This window comes from Neovison vison, chromosome 1 (assembly GCF_020171115.1).
Source record: "Neovison vison isolate M4711 chromosome 1, ASM_NN_V1, whole genome shotgun sequence".
In the NCBI taxonomy this organism is placed as follows: Eukaryota; Metazoa; Chordata; class Mammalia; order Carnivora; family Mustelidae; genus Neogale; species Neogale vison.
The window spans coordinates 111366459-111387703 of NC_058091.1; the positions used below are offsets into that span (position 1 = coordinate 111366459).

General features: G+C 35.3%; 1 protein-coding gene across 1 annotated transcript in view; it reads right to left on the reverse strand.

The window, feature by feature from the left end:
* LMBRD1 (LMBR1 domain containing 1) overlaps positions 1-21245 on the reverse strand; it is a 135774-nt gene that overhangs the window by 44344 nt on the left and 70185 nt on the right. Inside the window, exon 9 of the mRNA XM_044253874.1 lies at positions 17595-17747. Within this exon, the coding sequence (XP_044109809.1) occupies positions 17595-17747 (153 nt within the window). The remainder of the gene's footprint in view (positions 1-17594; positions 17748-21245) is intronic.

A 21245-nucleotide genomic window follows, 5' to 3' on the forward strand; every position in this document is an offset into this window, starting at 1 on the left:
TCTGCTACTCATTCTACATTTATTAGGATTCCATAGCAGGGAAGAGCTTTCCTTTCTCCATTTACTCATTTAATAAATATCAATATATTCATATATTTTGATACTTAAATGGTCCCAGAGTTAGGAAGTGGGAGCCCCTTTAAGCTAGTTCCTTTTATCATACCCCAGCTACTCAGAACATCCTCTCCTTCTGACAAAAGCAGGTGTGGGCTTATATATTTTTCTAGCACCTGTCTCAGTACTATTTCTCCAATCAGCCCTGTCTTCTTTCAATGCAGTTAGTGTTTTATCTATTTATTAAATAATGTTTTATTATTAATTAGAACATACACATAGAAATTATATTAACTGATCTGCTTTTCCTCTCTGATTATTTTCTGCTTTTATGTTTGTTTTTTTCCTTGTGTTTTCTTTTGGTTTACTTTGCTCACCTTTTGTGCTTGGAATTTAGTGTGAATGTTTTTATCCTTTTATTTTTATGAATAAGTGTGTTTATGGCTTTGAATTTCCTGATCACTATTTCCTGAACACTGTTTCAAATGTATCCCATAGATTCTAATATGATGTTTCCATCATTCATTTTTGAAATTTTGCAATTTGTTTTTCTCCTTTCCTTTCACACCCAAGAGTTGCTGAATATAAGTTTAATTTCCAAGTGAAAAGTGCCTTAGCTTATCGATTTTGTTGTAATTTCTAGTTTTAATGCTGCACTGCAATCAGGGAAGAGTTGTTTGTAATACATCTACTCTGTAGAATTCACTGACAGCTTCTTCATGACACAATATATGATCAATTTAGTGAATATTCCATGTGCACTTGGAGAGAAGGTACAGTTGCTGTTATTGGGATGTAAAGTTCAAAAGTTATGATACACCTTATTGATTAAATTTAGGTCTTCTATAATCTTACTCAATTCTGTGTACCTCAAATGTCTTCTTTCTTGCTTCGTAAGATTGGCTACTGTGTTCTTTGGAATATAACTATTTTATCTTCCTTGCAACTTGTGAATTTTCATATTAACAGGTATATTAGTTTTCTATTGCTACACTGACAAACTACTACAAATTTAGTGGCTTAAAACAGCAACTACTTATTATTCTGTAGGTCAGAAATACACGCACAGCATAGTACTGCTGGTTCTTTGCTTAAGGTCGCATAATACCAATTGTCAACAGAGCTGTATTCCCTTCTAGAGACTCTGGGGAAGAATCACTTCATGCTCTTTGAGATTGTTCACAGAATTCAGTTCCTTGAGGTGACAAGGCCAATAGTCTTTGCTGGCTATCAACGGGGAGCCTCCCAATTCCTTAAGCTGCTGGAATTCCTTTTCACACTGCCCCCTTCATTTTCAAATTAGTAATGGCAAGTCAAATTTTTCACACATTTTTAACTATTTCTCTCTAACTCTAGCCAAAAAAAGTTCTATGATTTTAAAAGCTCATGTTATTAGACTGGGCCCACTCAGATAATCCAGAATAACCTTAGTGAAGTCTGTAACCATAAATGCATCTGCACAGTCCCCTTCGCCACTTCATGTAACATTCTAAGGGTTCCACGGATTAGTGAATGGAAATCACTGGGGAGAGAAGAAGGGATTCTGACTACCACATATCTTTTGTTGGATTTAACGTCTTTAAGCTTGAAATTCTACTTTATCTAACACCAAGATCACTATATGTTTTCTTATTATTTCCACAAGCCTCACATATCTTTCAATACACATTTTTAGCCTTTGTCAATCTGTTTTAGGTGTCTCATTTAAACGGCATATAGTTCTATCTTGCTTTCTGAGGAAAATTAAAATTTTTCTTTTAATAGTGAGTTAGTTCCATTCATATTTATTGATATGCCTGAAACATTAATCTCAACAGTCTTACTGTCTGAGAACTATGTGTATATTTCTTGCGTTTCTTACTTAATGTGTGTCCTTCACTCTTTTAGTTCCTTTTTGTCAAGAAGATTTATACTTTTGTTTAGGTGTACTTCAATTTTCTTATTTAGCCCTTTGGTATAGAGTTGTTTAGTTTTTATGTATCCAACTTCCACCTAACTCCCCACACAGTAATCTATAAGAAATCCTATTTCTCTTTTTCCTTTCTTAATTGCATGATTTGTTTAATCATAATAATGTTTATACAGTCTCATCCTTGCCTACATGTTTTCTTCACAGATCTGCAATATTAAATATTCACCTTTATTTCTTTTGCTGATGTTTTTCCTCTCACTTCTTTGGTTGGTTAGAACTTGGCAATTAGTGGCTTTCTCAAGAGCACATGAGTACAGAATTCTCTGAGTTTTAAATGTTTAAAAACTGTTTTTCTAGAAGATAGTTTGGCTATATATAAACTTCTGGCTTCATACTTTTTCACTGAAACTTTTTTTTAAGTTTCTCCCATTCTTGCCTTGCTTTATCATGCTTTTTGAGGAGTCTGATTCTAACTATGTTGCCCTTGTAAAGTCAGTTGATTTTTTTACTTGGAAATCTTGAGGGCTCTTCGTTAATTTTAAAGTCAGTGTTACTAGAAAAATGCATATAAAATTTTCCCAGGTACAAGGTGGCTATTTCAATATGGATATCTAAGTATGTCTATTTTTAGGTGGATTTTTGGAATATGGCTTTAAATATTAGTTCCGCTATTTGTTTTGTTTTGCTACTGCATGGACACCAATTAAACATGTAGTTTCTCTTTCTCTTGCATTTCAACGCTTTTTGATCCTTTTTATTTCACCTTGTTTTCTTTCTCTTGGTTGTTACATACCTTTATTCAGTGCCACTTACTAAATTTATTTGCTTCTGTTCTCCTTTGGACACCCCATAATTTTTGTTCATTTCTGAAATTAACTGTGCTTTCCTCCCATTTTTTTTTCAGAGAGTCTGACTCTTCATTTCTCCCTGGTTTTTGGCCATTTGTTTTTTGTTTCTATTTTTAAAATAGTGGTAAAAGATACATAACATAAAATTTACATCTTAACCTTTTTTTAAGGTTAGTTTAGTAGTGTTAAATACATTCACATGTTTGTGCAATCAATCCCCAAGAATTCTATCTTGCAAAACTGAAACTCTGCATCAATTCAACAACTCTCCATGTCTCTCTCCAGTCCCCAGCAGCCATCATTCCTTCAGTTTCTATGAATTTGACCACTCTAGATACCTCACATAACTGGAATCATACAACATTTATTATTTTTTTTATGTGTGTGACTAGTTTATTTAACTTTTATGGAATTTCAGATCACTCTTATTATGCTCAACCTCCAAATCTCTTCTATCTCTCATGCAATTTTTCCCAAATCGTCTTTTGTTTAAACACAAAGTTTTACAGTAAGAGCTGGAGATAACACTTGCTGGATTTGGGGGTTTTTGTTTTGTTTTTACTTATAGGTACAGTTGATTCTCATTTGCAGATCTGAATCTGCAAATCCATCTACTCATTAAAATTTATTTATAAACTTAAAATCAATACTTGCGGCACTTGTGGTCTTCTGGGATATGTGCAAAGTAATAAAAAATCTAAGTCACCTGATGTGCAAGTTCCCAACTTGCACAACAAGGCAACACTTTATTTCAGCTCACATACTATAAACAAGTATCCTTTCTCTATTTAGTGTTACATTCTTTATATTTTTGTGCTTTTATGTTGGTACTTTTGGTCTTTCAAATAGCCCCCATGTACAGTGATGAAGTGCTATCTAGTGTTACTAAGATTAAGATGGCTATGATTACTGAGAAAGTACATGTGTTAGGTAAGCCTTGTTCAGCTATGAGTTATACTACTGGTAGTCTTAAGTTCAATGTTAATGAATCAACCATATATATTAAACAGGTTGTTCTTCAACACAAACACAAAAAACAAGGTATGTATTGTTTACTCACTTATTTCCAAGACCCAATTCAAGGTTTTCTATATACTTGAGTTTCATGACTGTACTAATATAAAAATGGGTTAGGTTGCTGACTAGTGGGTTTATTCTTATATGAACTTCAATGTCCATACCATAAATTTACTGGTAATCTACAAGACACTGCAGGTTACAGGAACTTTAGCACAATTACTACCAACCTAAACCACCCAAAACAGATCTTAAGAAACACCTACACTAAACTATACCTATCAATAGCGATCAAGTAAAAACCTGGAATGCACAATTATACTTCCAATAAAATACTTAATAAGACTTCTTTATGGGACGCCTGGGTGGCGCAGTTGGTTGGACGACTGCCTTCGGCTCAGGGCGTGATCCTGGAGTCCCGGGATCGAGTCCCACATCAGGCTCCCAGCTCCATGGGGAGTCTGCTTTGCTCTCTGACCTTCTCCTCGCTCGTGCTCTCTCTCACTGTCTCTCTCTCTCTCAAATAAATAAATAAAATCTTTAAAAAAAAAAAAAAAAAAAAAGACTTCTTTAAAGTTAAAAAGTGCCAGTCTTTGTCTTTAGACATACTCAAATGGTATGGCCTAAAACAAACCACCACTACCAAACAAAAACAGATATGCTTTAAGTATTATTCTGAGAAAGAAAATCTGCTACATCTTTAAACATAATTCACAGTAAATTTCAAAGGGTAAAATGACATGACAAAAATATCAGTAAAGAAAAATTAAAATATCCCCATACAACTTCAAAACAACAATGCACTGTCTGTGTATGATGAAATTATTTTCACTGTTTGCTTACCTTCTGAAATTTTGTGATGTTTATGTTTGTATATGTGTTGGGGGGTTAGGATATTGGTGGGACAAGCAGAAATAAAAATTTTGCTACTTCTTTATTATGGGTCTGATTCAAATAAACAGAACCAAATATAATAAAATGCTTAAGAATAAATTTAATAAACGAAGAGACAAAAGACTTAATACACTGAAAACTACAAAACACTGCTGAAAGAAACTCAAGTAGACATAAGTAAATGTAAAGACATGCCACGTTAATGTACTTAAAGCCTTAATGTCGTTAAAATAACAATATCACTGAAAGTGATCTAGAGAATGAACACAATGCCTATGAAAAGTACAAAGGTGTTTTTGCAAAAGTGTTTGTTTTTTTTTTTTTTTGCAGAAATAGAAAAAAACACCCTAAAATTCATATGGAATTTCTAAAAACCTCACATAGCCAAAAAAATCTTAAGAAGAAGAAGCTATAAACCTCATACTTCCTTACTTCAAAACTTACTACAGAGGAGCACAATGGCAAAGGAGTAAGAGACCTAAATTTCATCTGGTCCCAGGTATTCAGCTAGATAGTTATGAAACCATTCAGAACACCCACAAACTCAACTGGAGACTGAAGAAAAGAATAACAACAATTCTATGAACAGAAAAGCGACCACTTTCTGAAAATGTATATTTTCCAGGGGTCACTGTTACCTTTTTAGCATTTTTTTCTCTCATTCATCTACTCTTCTCTGGACAAAATGACAAAACAGAAAAACTCACCTCAAAAGAAAAGAAGCAGTACCGACTCCCAGGAACCTAATCAATACGGACATTAGTAAGGTGTCAGAACTAGAGTTCAGAATGACGATTATAAAGATATCGGCTGGCCTTGAAAAAATCAGAGAAGATACTAAAGAATCCATTTCAGGAGAAATTAAAGAAAATATAACCAAACTGAAATAAAAAAGGCTATTAATGAGGTGAACTAAAAAATGGAGGCTCTAACTGCTAGGATAAATGAGGCAGAAGAGAGAATTAATGATATAGAAGACCAAATGATGGAGAACAAAGAAGCTGAGAAAAAGACAAACAACAACTGGACATCAAAGAGAATTCGAGAGATAAGTGATACCATAAGATGAAACAATATTAGAATAATTGGGATTCCAGAAGAAGAAGAAAGAAAAGAGGAGCAGAAGGTATAATGGAGCAAATTATACAAGAGATTTCCCTAAAATGGCAAAGGGAACAAGCATCAAAATCCAGGAGGCACAAAGAATCCCTCTCAAAATCAATAACAATAGGCCCACACCCCATCATCTAATAGTAAAACTTACAAGTTTTACTAACAAAGAGAATAAACCTGAAAGCATCTCAGGATAAGAAGTCTGTACCATACAAAGGTACAAATATTAGACTGGCAGCACACTTATCCACAGAGACCTGGCAAGCCAGAAAGAACCGGCATGATATATTTAAAGCACTAAATGAGAAAAATATCCAGCCAACTAATACTATATCCAGCTAGGTTACCATTGAAAATAGAAGGAGAGATTAAAAAGCTTCCATGACAAACAAAAATTAAAAGAATTTGCAAACACTAAATCAGCCCTACAGGAAATACTGAAAGGAGTCCTCTAAGCAAAGAGAAAGCCTAATAGTAGACCAGAAAGGTGTAGAGACAAGGTACAGTAAAAGTCACCCTACAGGCAATACAATGGCACTAAATTCCTACCTTTCAATAGCTATCCTTAATATAAATGGGCTAAATGTCCCAATCAAAAGTCACAGGGTATCAGCATGGATTAAAACAAAAACAAAAACAAAAAGAAGATCCATCAATATACAGTCTACAAGAAACTCATTTTAGACCCAAGGACACCTCCAGATATAAAGTGAGGGGGTAGAAAACAATTTACCATGCTTATGGACATCAAAAGAAAAGCTGGGATGGCAATCCTTATATCAAATAAATCAGATTTTAAGCCAAAGATTATAATTAAGAGATGAGGAAGGACACTATATCATACTCAAAGGGTCTGTCCAACAAGAAGATCTAACCATTTAAAATATCTATGCCCCTAACATGGGAACAGACAACTATATAAACCAATAACAAAACCAAAGAAACACATAGACAATAAAAAACACTAGTAGGGGACTTTAACACCCTCCTCACTGAAATGGACAGATCATGTAAGCAAAATATCAACAAGAAAATAAAGGCCTTAAATGACATGCTGGGCCAAATGGACATCGCAGTTCTATTCAGAACACTCCATCCCAAAGCAACAGAATACCCATTCTTCTCTGGTGCACATGGAACATTCTCCAGAATAGATCACATCTTGGGTCACAAATCAGGTCTCACCCAGTATCAAGAGATTACAATCATTCCCTGTATATTTTCAGACCACAATGCTCTGAAGCTAGAACTCAATCACAAGAGGAAATATGGAAAGGACTCAAATGCATGGAGGCTAAAGAGCATCCTACTAAAGATGAATGAGTCACTCAGAACATTAAAGAAGAACTGAAAATAATTCATGGAAACAAATAAAAGTCAAAATACAACTGTTCAAAATCTTTGAGACACAGCAAAGGTGGTCTTGAGATGAAAGTATATGGCTATATAAGCTTTTCTCAAGAAACGAGAAAGGTCTCAAATATACAACCTACCCCCACACCTAAAGGAGATGGAGAAAGAACAGCAAACAAAGCCTAAACCCAGCAGGTGAAAAGAAATCATAAAGATCAGAGCAGAAATCAATGAAATAGAAACCAAAGGAACAGTAGAACAGATCAAGAAAGTAGGAGTGGGTTCTTGGAACAAATAAGACTGATAAACCCCTGGCCAGACTTATCAAAAAGAAGAGAAAAAAGACCCAAATAAATAAAATCATGAATGAAAGAGGAGAGATCACAACCAACGTTAAAGAAACACAAACAATTATAAGAACAAATTATGCCAGCAAATTAAGGCAATCCAGAAGAAATGGATGCATTCCTAGAGACATATAAACTACTAAAACCAAACCAGGAAGAAATAGAAAACCTGAACAGACCCATAACCAGTAAAGAAATAGAAGCAGTCATCAAAAATCTCCTAACAAACAAGAGCCCAGGGCCAGATGGCTTCCCTGGGGAGTTCTACCAAACATTTCAAGAAGAATTACTACCTATCCTCCTGAAACTGTTCCAAAAAATAGAAATGGAAGGAAAACTTCCAAACTCATTTTATGAGTCCAGCGTTAGCTTCATCCCAAACCAGACAAAGACCCCATCAAAAAGGAGAATTACAAACAAACATTGCTGAGGAACATGAATGCAGAAATTCTCACCAAAATATTAGCCAATAGGATCGAACAGTACATTAAAAGGATTATTCACCACGACCAAGTGGGATTTATTCCAGGGCTGCAAGGTTGGTTCCACATTCACAAATCAATCTATGTGATACAATGCATTAATAAAAGAAAGAACAAGAACTTGTTATGATACTCTCAATAGATGTTGAAAAAGCTTTTGACAAAGTACAGCATCCTTTCCTGATCAAAACTCTTCAAAGTGTAGGGATACAGGGTACGTACCTCAATATCATCAAAGCCATCCATGAAAAACCCACAGTGAATACCATTCTCAATGGGGAAAAACTGAGAGCTTTTCCTTTAAGGTCAGGAATACGGCAGGAATGTCTAATATCACCACTGCTACTCAACATAGTACTAGAAGTCCTAGCCTCAGCAATCAGACAACAAAAAGAAATTAAAGGCATCTGAATTGGCAAAGAAGTCATCAAACTATCACTCTCTGAAGATGATATGAAACTTTTATAGAAAACCCAAAAGTCTCCACCCCCAAAATGCTAGAACTCACACAGGAATTCAGTAAAGTGTCAGGATATAAAATCAGTGCACAGAAATCAGTTGCATTTCTATATACCAACAGCAAGATAGATGAAAGAGAAATTAAGGAGTTGATCCCATTTCTAACTGCACCCAAAACCATAAGATACCTAGGAATAAATCTAACCAAAGAGGCAAAGAATCTGTACTCAGAAAACTATAGAATACTCATGAAAGACATGGAGGAAGACACAAAGAAATGGAAAAACTTTCCATGTTCATAAATTGGAAGAACAAATATTGTCAAAATGTCTGTGCTACCCAGAGCAATTGACATATTTAACGCAATCCCTATCAAAATAGCATCAACTGTGTTCAAAGAAATGGAGCAAATAATCCTAAAATTTGTATGGAGCCAGAAAAGACCCTGAATTGCCAGAGGAATGTAGAAAAAGAAAACCAAAGTTGGTAGCATCACGATTCCAGACTTCAAGCTCTATTACAAAGCTGTAATCAGTGAGACAGTGTGGTACTGGCACACAGATCTGTGGAACAGAATGGAGAGCCCAGAAATGGACTCTCAACACTATGGTCAACTAATCATTGACAAAACAAGAAAGAATGCCCAATGGAAAAAAAGACTGTTTTTTAAACAAAAACAGTTTCAACACCATTTAGGGTGTTGAAAAAGTTTGACAACCACATTCAGAAGAATGAAACCAGACCATCTCCTTATACCACACACACACACAAAGATTCAAAATGGATGAAAGACCTAATTGTGAGACAGGAATCCAACAAAATCCTTGAGGAGAACACAGGCAACAACCTCTTTGACCTCACCTGTAGCAACTTCTCTGAAAAACAATCTGAGGGGTTTGAAGTGGCGGGTGGGTGGGAGGTTGGGTACCAGGTGGTGGGTATTATAGAGGGCACAGCTTGCATGGAGCACTGGGTGTGGTGAAAAAATAATGAATACTGTTTTTCTGAAAATAAATAAATTGGAAAAAAAAAAGAAGAGAGGAAACACGAACAGGAAGTAAATACAATTTGCTTTTAATGAATCTTTGGTTGTCAGGCTTCTGAAACAAAAAATAAAAAATGAAAGAATCTTGCTTTAAAAAAAAAAAAAAGAAACATCGCCAAAGGCAAGGGAAGCAAGGGCAAAAATGAACTACTGGAACTTCATCAAGATCAAAGGCTTTTGCACAGCAAAGGAAACAGTCAACAAAACCAAAAGACAACGGACAGAATGGAGAAGATATTTGCAAATGACTTATCAGATAAAGGGCTAGTATCCAAAATCTGTAAAGAACTCATCAAAGGCAAAACCCAAAGAACAAATAATCCAATCAAGAACTGGGCAGAAGACAGGAACTGACATTTCTGCAAAGAAGACAACCAAATAGCCAACAGACACATGAAAAGATGTTCAACATCACTCGGCATCAGGGAAATACAAATCAAAATCAATGAGATACCACCTCACACCAGTCAGAATGGCTAAAATTAACAAGTTGGGAAATGACAGATGTTGGTGAGGATGCAGAGAAAGGAGGAATCCTCCTATACTGTTGGTGGGAATGCAAGCTGGTACAGTCGCTCTGGAAATAGTATGGAGGTCCCTCAAAAAGTTGAAAATAGAGCTACCCTACAACCAAGCAATCACACCACTCAGTATTTACTCTAAAGACACAAATGTAGTGATTCATAGAGCCACATGCACCTGAATGTATATAGCAGCAATGTCTACAATAGCCGAACTATGGAAAGAGCCTAGATGTCCATCAACAAATGAATGGATAAAGAAGATGTGGTGTGTGTGTGTGTGTGTGTGTGTGTGTGTACAATGGAATATCACACAGACATTTAAAAAAAAATCTTGCCATTTGCAACAACACAGATGGAACTAGAAGGTATTATGCTAAGTGAAATCAGTCAATCAGAGAAAGACAACTATCATATCTCACGGATTTGAGGAATTTGAGAAACAAGACAGAGGATCATAGTGGAAGGGAGGGAAAAATGAAACAAAACAAATCCAGAGAGGGAGACAAACCATAAGAGACTCTTAATCTCAGGAAACAAACTGAGGGTTCCTGGGCTGGAGGTGGGTAGGAGGGATGGGGTGGCTGGGTGATGGACACTGGGGAAGGTGTGTGCTATGGTGAGTGCTGTGAACTATGTAAGACTGATAAATCACAGACGTGTACCCATGAAACAAATAATATATTATATGTTAATTTAAAAAAAAACTACAAAGCTACAATAATCATAACAGCTTGGTACTGGCATAAGGCAGATATATAACCAATGGAAGAGACCCCAGAAATGAACTCCCCCCTATATGATCCAGTGATGTTTGATAATGGTGCCAAGACCATTCAATGGGAGAAGGCCAGTCCTTTCAACAAATGGTGCTGGGTAAGGGTCATCCAAATGCAAAAGAATGAAACTGGACCCTTACCCTTAACCATATACAAAAGTTAATTCAATATATAAAAAGACCTAAACCTAAGAGTGGAACCTATTAAACTTTTAGGGATATAAAGGGGGAACATCTTCATGGCACTGGACATGGCAATTGTTTTTTGGATAGCATACTGAAGGATAGGTAAAACAAAAACATTAGATAAACTGGACTTCATCAAGATTAAAAACTTTAGTGTATCAAGGACACTATTAACGCAGTGAAAAGGCAACCCAAGACTGGGAAAAAATCTTTGCAAATCATATATATGATAAGGAGATAATATTCAGATTATTTAAAAAAAACTCTTAAAACTTGACAATAAAATGTAAATAATTTAAAAATGGGCAAAGGACTTGAATGAACATTTCTATAAATAAAATATACAAATGGTCAATAATCAAATGAAAAGATGCTCAACATCACCGAATCATCATCAAATAGGGAAATGCAAATCAAAGCCACAATGATATATCACTTCACAACCATAAGGTTGGTTATTATCAAAACAACAGAAAATTAAGTGTTTGCCAAGAATGTGGAAAAACTGAAAGCCATGTGCATTTCTGGTGGGAATATAAAAGGGTACAGCCTCTGTGAAAAATAACTCAAAAAGCTAAACACAAAACTGAAATATGATCCAGCAATTCCATTTCTAATTATATATGCAGAAGAATTGAAAGAGGGACTCAAACATATTTGTACATCAGTTACCACAGCAGCACTATTCACGATAGCCAAAAGTTGGAAATGATCCAAATGTGCACCAACAGATAAACAAAATGTGAAATATACATATAACCCAGTATTATTGAGTCTTAAAAAGGAATGAAATTTTGATACATCTACAACATGGATGAATCCTGAAGACATTATACAAACTGAAATAAGCCATACATAAAATAACAAATACAGAATAATTTCACTTACATAAGACACCCCGAATAGGCAAATATCTAGAGTGTGTGTGTATATGTGTGTGTGTGTGTGTGTGTGTGTATATATATAATGTAGTGATATAATAAAATCAAAAATTATATTTAAAACCTAGTGAATCTATAGGTTACCCAGGCCAATTAGCTGTAAAAGCTCATAGAAGGCCTGTCAGAGAAGAATTTATTGAAGTATTTAATTAACATTAGACTGTATGTTTAGAAATGTGTTCAGTATTATATATAAAAGTTGTTTTAAGAAGCCATTAACTTATTCTAACTAGATGCTTAGTTTTATAAATGTCTACAACATAAAATGGATTTTTTTCCCTTGAGTTCTATGGCAGCATTTAAGAAGGTGAAAAATCCTATATACAGAACTATAACAATAGCAGCCCACAGCTTTCTGAGCTGTTTCAATCAAAAGGCACTAACACTACATACCTTATTTCTTTTAATTCCCATAACAAAAATAAAGTATATAACTCCATTATAAGGATGAGAAAAGTTAAGGTTTAGAAAGGTGAAGTAATGGGGCACCTGGGTGGTGCAGTGGGTTAATAATCTGACTCTTGATTTCGGCTCAGGCCAAGATCTCAGGGTTGTGAGACTAAGCCCCATGTCAGACTCCAAACTCAGCATGGAATCTACTAAAATTTCTCTCTCCCTCTGCTCCTCCCTGCACTCGTGTGTGCGTGCGCGCACTCTCTCTCAAAAATAATAAATAAATCTTTAAATAAAAAAGAAAAAGAAAGGTTAAGTAACAAGTTTATATAGGTGGTAAGGATCAGAACAAGCACTCAAAACCAGATGTAAGTGACAGCAAAATCTATGCCTCTGAAAGGAGGTATGCAGGGACACCTGGGTGGCTCTGGCAGTTAAGTGTCTGCCTTTGGCTCAGGTCATAATCCCAGAGTCCTGGGATAGAGACCTGGCATCTGGCTCCCTCCCTGCTTAGCGGGAAGCCTGCTTCTCCCTCTTCTTCTGCCTCTTCCCCCCCACCCCACTTGTGTTCCATCTCTCAAATAAATAAAAATCCTAAAAAAAAGAAGAAACGAGGTATGCATACCCTACAAAATACATGGCAATGTGAAATCACAAGATCAGCAGTTATCTCATGGGGATCTAATCTTAAGAAATTATAGTATTTTTACCAAAAAATTGTATAATCATCAAACTGTAAACTTCTGCATTTGCAAAAAAAAATCTAGTTTATTTTATAATAAACATGGATTCGAATACAGAGTAAAAGGCAATACTAGCACAAAATTTTGAGATAGAGGATAACTTCAAAGAAATTTTCTGTCAGGAGCTTCTCACAGGTCTGTCACCTCTAAAATGTACTGAGCAATGCAGAGGAATGGGTGAGCCTGTCTCTACTTTCTTTGACTAGGACTACTTGGATCCTAATGTTAAAGAGACACTAAGAGCACGTGGCTCCCTATTTCTGAATTATATTAACTGTGCATAGAATGATGAATAAACAATTTTCATATTTCAAAGCAGTGCTTATCCCTTCACATTCAGGCTAAACCCTCAATTATATAACAATAAGTTTATATGCCCAGAGTTTTTCTCCAGGCATGCCTATTACTCCTACCTGTTCCTAATTATTCCTATTATTCCTAACAGGCCCAGAAAATAAAAGGTAGATAAGAATTTCAATCCATATTCAAGAATAATACATTTATATAACAAAAAGAATAAGTGGTAAATTGATTGTGTGGCAGGTTTTTAGCCAGTGTAATAAGAAAAAAAACCAAAACACATGGAACTCTTAGATTGAAAAGGAAGAAATAAAATTGCCTTTTAGCAGCCAACATGTTCATATACATAAAAATTCCTTAGGAATCTATAAAAAGACTACTAGAAGTAATAAGTTAGCAAGGTTGCATGATATGACATCAATGTACAAAAACAAATTTCTACATACTAAAAGCCAAAAATTGAAAACTGAAATTAAGCAAAATCATGTGTAACAGTATAAACAAAAATACAGAAAAATTTATCAAAATATTCGAGAGACCTTTATGCTTAATATACAAAATACTGCAAAGAGAACTTTCAGATACAATAAATAAATGGAAAGCTCTCATGTTCATGGACTAGAAATTTTTAACATAAAGAATAAAGGTATTTTTCAGATTCCAAGCCTTTTGAGATGGAAAAGACCTCTGGGGTACCAGACAAAACAGCTAACAGCTAACATGGACCTCCCATCAGTGGGTTTGACCTTCTCAGGAGTCCTCCTGCCCCAAAATCTGCCTTTAAAAACCTTCACTTGCAGGGGCGCCTGGGTGGCTCAGTGGGTTAAAGCCTCTGTCTTCAGCTCAGGTCATGATCCTAGGGTCCTGGGATTGAGCCCCACCCTGACCCGGCATCAGGCTCTCTGCTCAGCAGGAGCTTGCTTCCTCCTACCTCTCTCTGCCTGCCTCTCTGCCTACTTGTGATCTCTGTCTGTCAAATAAAAAAATAAAATCTTAAAAAAAAAAAAACCCACAACCCTTCACTTGCAAGCCATCAAGTAATTCAGGTCTTCAGAGCATTAGCTCCCTGCTATCCTAGGTGGTGCCACAACAATAAAGAGCCTTTCTTTCTTCACTGCAAAAGGCTGGTGTCAGTTCTAGTGGCTTACAAACTCTCATTTGGTTCAAGTTTACAATGTCAATTCTCCCCAAATTTGCCTACAGATTCAAAGTAATCCTAACAGAAATCCCAGTGGATATTCTGTAGAATTCTAAGTTGATTCTAAAATTTACATGAACATGCAGAAGAGCTAGCATAGCTAAAACAGTATTGAAAAAGAAAAACAAAACTGAAGAATTTATACTCCTTGATTTCCTGACTGACTGTGTAACAAATCAGTAATCAAGTTTCATCATAATGACATATGAATCAATGGAGCAAAAGAAAAAGTCCTGAAATAGACCCACACATATACATGATCAATTGGTTTGACAAAAGTATCAAGGAACATCAATGAGCAAAGAAGAGTCTTTACAAAAATGCTGCTGAAACAACTGAATATCCATATGGAAAATAAACCCTGAGGTTATACCATCCCACAAAATTAACTTAAAATGGACTGTGAACCTGAAATTTATAAAGCTAAAACCATAAAATTTCCAGAAGAAAACATATGAAAAAATGATTGCAAAAAAATTTTTAAGGAACATCTCTTTGAATGACAGTTTAAGAAAACATAAAGGCAAGCTATAAAGAGACAACATTCATAATACATATATTTCACAAAGTACTTAATGCAGAATATATAAAGAATTCCTGTAACTCACTCATAAAACAATTTCTAAAAAGGACAAAAGATATACACAGGCATTTTAAAGAAAATACACAATAAGAATATTAAAAAAATGCTCAGTATCGTTAGTCACCAAGGAAATGCAAATCAAAACCATAATGAAAAAGTATCATACATCCATCAGAATGACTATTACAAAGTTACAATACAAGAGTTGACAAGGATGTGAAGCAATTTGAAATCTCATATTGCTGTGGGAAATGGAAAATGGTACAACCACTTTGGAAAATACTTTGGCAGTTTCTTATAAAGTTATATGTATATTAAACATTAGACCCAGAAATTCTACTATTTACCCAACAAAAATGAATGAAATGAAAACACACATCTATAACAGATGTTCACATCAGCATTATTCCTAATAATCTCTAACTGGAAATAACTCAAATCTCCACTAAAAGGTGAGTGGATAAACAAACTGTGACATAAACATACACACCAGGATGCTATCCAGCAGTAAAACAGAATGAATTACTGAAAGAAAACACGCAACACAGACAAAACTCAAGAAATATTTTGTTGCACCAAAAAAGTCAGAAAAAAGATTATACTACACTCTATGATTTCATTTACATGAAATTATAAAAATGTAAAACTAAACCACAATGACGGAAGGACATCAACAGCTATCCGGGGTTTGAGTTCAGTGGGACAGGCGAAGACATCAAGTAGCTTTTTAGAGTAATGTGATCTTCCATATCTACACATCTGTATTTGGCAAAATCAGACTGCATACTTAATAAGTTGATTTAAAAACCCCTCTAAAAATAGGTTCCGTGAAATAGGACAGGGCATGTTTAAATCAAGGCAGCTAATGTTAGACCAGGTTATATTTATTAAAAAGGCCATAGGGGCGCCTGGGTGGTTCAGTGGGTTAAGCTGCTGCCTTCGGCTCAGGTCATGATCTCAGGGTCCTGGGATCGAGCCCTGCATCGGACTCTCTGCTCAGCAGGGACTCTGCTTCCTCCTCTCTCTCTACCTGCCTCTCTGCCTGCTTGTGATCTCTCTCTGTCATATAAATAAATAAAATCTTAAAAAAAAAAAAATTAAAAAGGCCATATAGGGCCGCCTGGGTGGCCCAGTGGGTTAAGCCTCTGCCTTCGGCTCAGGTCATGATCTCAGGGTCCTGGGATCAAGCCCTGCATTGGGCTCTCTGCTCAGCAGGGAACCTGCTTCCCCACCATCCACCGCATGCCTCTCTGCCTACTTGTGATTTTTCTCTCTCTCAAATAAATGAATAAAATCTTAAAAAAAAAAAAAGGCCATATAAAAAATAGAGAATTAAGATATGGTTGAGGAGATTAAAACAACAACAACAACAACACAGCTGAGGAGGGTTTCATCATACTTTTGGTATTATAAAGACAATCACCCCACAAAAAAGGAGTAGTGAGTTTTTAATAAAACTGATTCTAACAGAAGATTTAAAAAGTAATACACAATAGATCTAATGAATTACGATATATCTTTTAAGAACTCTTTCAAAAAGCAGCTTTTTAAGGTAAGCAGTCAATGCATTTCCTTACTTCCATTCTAATTTCAAGAGGAAGACAAAGCAGAACTCAACCTGACCAACCCTTTCATAGGGCTGTCTCAAACATTTTTTTAAACTTAGCCAAAACCCACTTTACAGCTTCATCTTGCCTAACTTTCCTTAAACCAGTCTATTCATTGCACTGTCTAAATTACAACTTGCATACTATTATACACTTGGTGTTTAAAATGCCAGATACAGAATAGACAATACAGAAGTCTGTGGCCAGAAGTTCTAGCTACTTTTTAGACTTGGGATTGTATTATTATGCCCTTAGTTCAATGTAGGTACTTGAGTTTATGTACCACTGTCTCAAGAATTCAAGGCTAGCAAATGATAGTTTCAAAAAAGAAAAAATGTAAAAGAAGGAAAGAAAGGAAGGGAAGGGAGGAAGGAAGGATTAATTAATGGTTTTCCGTCCTAAAAAATACCTTTCTACATATTTTCAGAAACATACCATCTAACAATGAAGCAAATTCTTTTACTTTCAGTTAGGGTTCCTGAGTTCTAATATGGATCCCAGTTCTCGTATTTATGGAGAAGTCCCAACCTGCAAAATGTGTTAGCAACATACCACATTACTTTTATTTTAATTCAAATTTCCCAACACCTCTGTTAGAACACTTGCTGTACACATGAGTAAATGAATGAAGCTCAGAGAGGTGTGTAACTGGCCTGAACTATTAAATGACAGAACTATGATTCAAAATCACTTTACCTCCATAATTCATGCTCACAAGTACCACACTGTAATGCCACACAAAGAGAACTCAATTACTCTAAAAGGTCTATATAAACTTGGGAAAAGAGTGACAACATAATTTTTTTAAAACTCCATTTACCTTCAGGGGACGCAGAGCACCACAAAATTTTGTCCACCAGCTGTTTTCAATGTATTCTAAGTGCCTCTCTCTTTTCCTAAGTGTTCTTAACCTTTCTTCAAATTGTTTTAAGGCGCGTTTATCCCTTGCTGGCAAAGGCCGACCATCTTTGCTCTAAATAACAGAAGAAAATGTAACAGTTTTTTACAGTTAAGGTCTTAGTAAAGTACCCACCAGATTTAGCAAATCATGCAACAAAACCTTTTTTAGGTTGGATATGCCTTAGGCAAATTTACAAACTGGAAAAAAAAAATGACGTCATCTTTGTGAGAATACACATCTCTGAAACAAGATCAGCATCAAAATGTCGATGTGTGTACATTTACTAATGAACTTCTTGATTCCTATTTTCCAACTATATGGTAAAGTTATGTGGAAAGAAGATAAATATCTTTAAAAATGCCTTTTAACAGGGTACTTTATTCAATTTGCATCATTACTCTTTCTCACCTCCAAGCTCCTCTTCTATCCCTTATCTTAATATATTTGGTTCTACCCCTTATCTCCCTTTGGTCAGCCTCTGATTCAGATACCAGCAGAAAGATGTAATACTAGTATGTGCTATGCAGAGATATTTATAACAATTGCTAAGAACTGTCACTTTCTTATTCTCCTAGTATTTTTGCAAATAAGTCACATTTTCTTTAGCCAACCTACTGATAAGGTAACTTTCATCCATCTATTTTTATGTGATGCTTACTGTAACCACAAGCAGTAACCATCCCATGGTGGTTAAAAGATAACACTTTCCCACTGTAACTACACTGTCCCCAAGTGTCTTCAATCAGATACAATAATAAATTACAATAATATGACAATTGCTAAATACAAAAAAAGGTGAAATGTAAATTTCTTTGCTTTTATTGGAAGCAACAGAAAAATATTTATAGAACTACATTTTTAAAATGTAAAGACATCAGGGGCACCTCAGTGGCTCAGCTGGTTAGGCAAGTGGTCATGATCCTGGGGTCCTGGGATGGATTCCTGCATTGGGCTCCCTGCTCAGTGGGAAATCTGCTTCTCCCCTTCCTTCTCCCTCTGCTCCTCCCCTAACTCATGCTTGCACTTGCTCTCTCTCTCTTTCTCTCTCTCAAATCTTTAAAAAAAAAACAAAAGTAAAGACATCAGATATTAAAATGTTAATATCCCTATTCAGGTTTAAATAGGTTTTTAAGAGAGAGACAACAAAATTGCTCTCTAGCATATGCCAGTGCAGCCTCATCTGAAATCATAGATATAATGAAGACAATATTCAGAAATATCATTTAATAAAGAGATTTATACAGTTATAATGATCTCTTTACATAATGGCACTGCCATGCTCTTCTGGAACTAGCTGTTGTCTTCCATACCTTAAGATAATTGCCTCTCAAACTTTATCATGCATAACAATTACCTGAAAAGTTTGTTAAACACAGATTTCTAGATCCTATAAATAAAATTTAGTTGGTCTTGGGTGGGGCCTAATATGTGTATTTCTACCAAAGCCCTAGGAGATGCTGGTGCTACCGCTCCAGAGACCATACTTTGCATACACTAGACTATCTTTAATTATCTTCACTTCTTTAAGTAAAGTACAATGGATACTATTCAAACTTTTTCCCAAAAGGCACCTCAGAGAAAGGTATTTTGGGAAGGACAAAGAATAAAACAAACATTCCCTTCTAGAAGACAGATCCAGGCAATAATACTTCAAGTGTGTGGCATGAGAAAAAAACAGTACCCTGTATCCTAAACATATAATTTTTCTCAGAAATGCCATTCTAGTATCCAAAGGATAACAACAATGAGGTAGCTTTACTTAACAACTAGCTTTCACTATTTCAGGAAAAAATCAGTATATTAAGGGTCCACTAAAAATAAACCCAAGTTATCTATTTGGTGAATATTTCAGTGGAATAAGGGGTAGAGGCCCACTCTGCTCTGCCTACTGACCAAAACAACAGAAGAATAATTTAGGTTCAGAGAAACAAACACCAGGATAGAAAACCAGCAGTTAACTAAATGTGCACATTTTACTTTTTTTTAAACAACGGTATGTATTCATATGCTTTGCCCTCCCCCATGAAATAATTAGTTAACTGCTGGTTTTCTATCCTGGTGTTTGTTTCTCTGAACCTAAATTATTCTTCTGTTGTTTTGGTCAGTAGGCAAAGCAGAGTGGGCCTCTACCCCTTATTCCACTGAAATATTCACCAAATAGATAACTTGGGTTATGGACATTGGGGAGGGTATGTACTTTTGGGTAAATTGGAAGGGGAGATGAACCATGAGAGACTATGGACTCTGAAAAACAATCTGAGGGGTTTGAAGTGGCGGGGGGGTGGGAGGTTGGGGTACCAGGTGGTGGGTATTATAGAGGGCACAGCTTGCATGGAGCACTGGGTGTGGTGAAAAAATAATGAATACTGTTTTTCTGAAAATAAATAAATTGGAAAAAAAAGAAATATAAAAAAAAAAAAAAAGTAAAATGTGAAAGCTTCCTTTCACACTGCCCGTTTCTACTGTTACCACCATTAAGCAATACAATACCCTTCTACACATTTTCTACGTATTTGCATGCATGCATATATGCTAATATGAGTTTTTGTTGTACATAATAGCTAACATTTCTTGAGCACATTTCTTACACCTAAAACTGATCTGTTCTTAAATATGTATTCGCCCTAATCTTCTGTTAACATTTATTCTCCCCAAATCTTCAGAATAAAACTTTGAAGTTGGTAGTAATATTATTTCCATTTAATAATGAGGGAAAAAAGCTCCACAGATAATTATATGCATAATAAGGAGGGTTAGAATTTTAACGGAGTCTGCTTTAATTCCATAAAGATATATTCTTTAGTCTATATAAATCCAGCTCATTTTTTTTCATCACTGCATACCACATTATACCATGATATATTAATAAATACCTTATTTTTGAAATCTTAGATTGTTTTCTTTTCTGGGAGCATTAACAATGTGCATGAACATCCTTTTTCACCCAGATATAAGTATATATACATACTTGAGTAGGAGACGTTCCTAGACATCAACTGCTTTTAAACTTTAACTTTATTAAATGGGAGTAAACTTTATTTATTAAACTTTATTAAACTTTAAACTTTATTAAAAAGGGATGTGTTTTTGTGTATAGGCACATATCATATTATTTTCTTTAAAAAGCTGTATATTTTACATTCCCACAAGCAGTATATCTATCCCCAAATAACACCTGACAAAGATAAATATTGTAAAGACTTCGAAAAGTTAAAAGTAATACTGAGTTCTCTAATTAGCTTATCTCTGATTATTATCTCTGATTACAGGGGGACCAACCATCACGGTCTCTGTACTCCAAATTCCACACTCTGGAAAATCCCCTCAAGTTCCAGGCAAACTGGGATGCTTGGCAAACCTACTTACTGCTGAAGAGCTGAAGCATCATTTTACATTTTCACTGGAGAGTTTAATTTTTCCTTCAGTAAACTCTATTTGGGTCTTTTGTTCATTATTTCTATGTATTGCTTGTCCTTTTTTCTTACTGATTTGAAGATGTCCTTTATACTTATCCATATTGCAATATCCTCCTATATTATAGACTTCCTTTTGGTGGTGCTTTTGGGTACA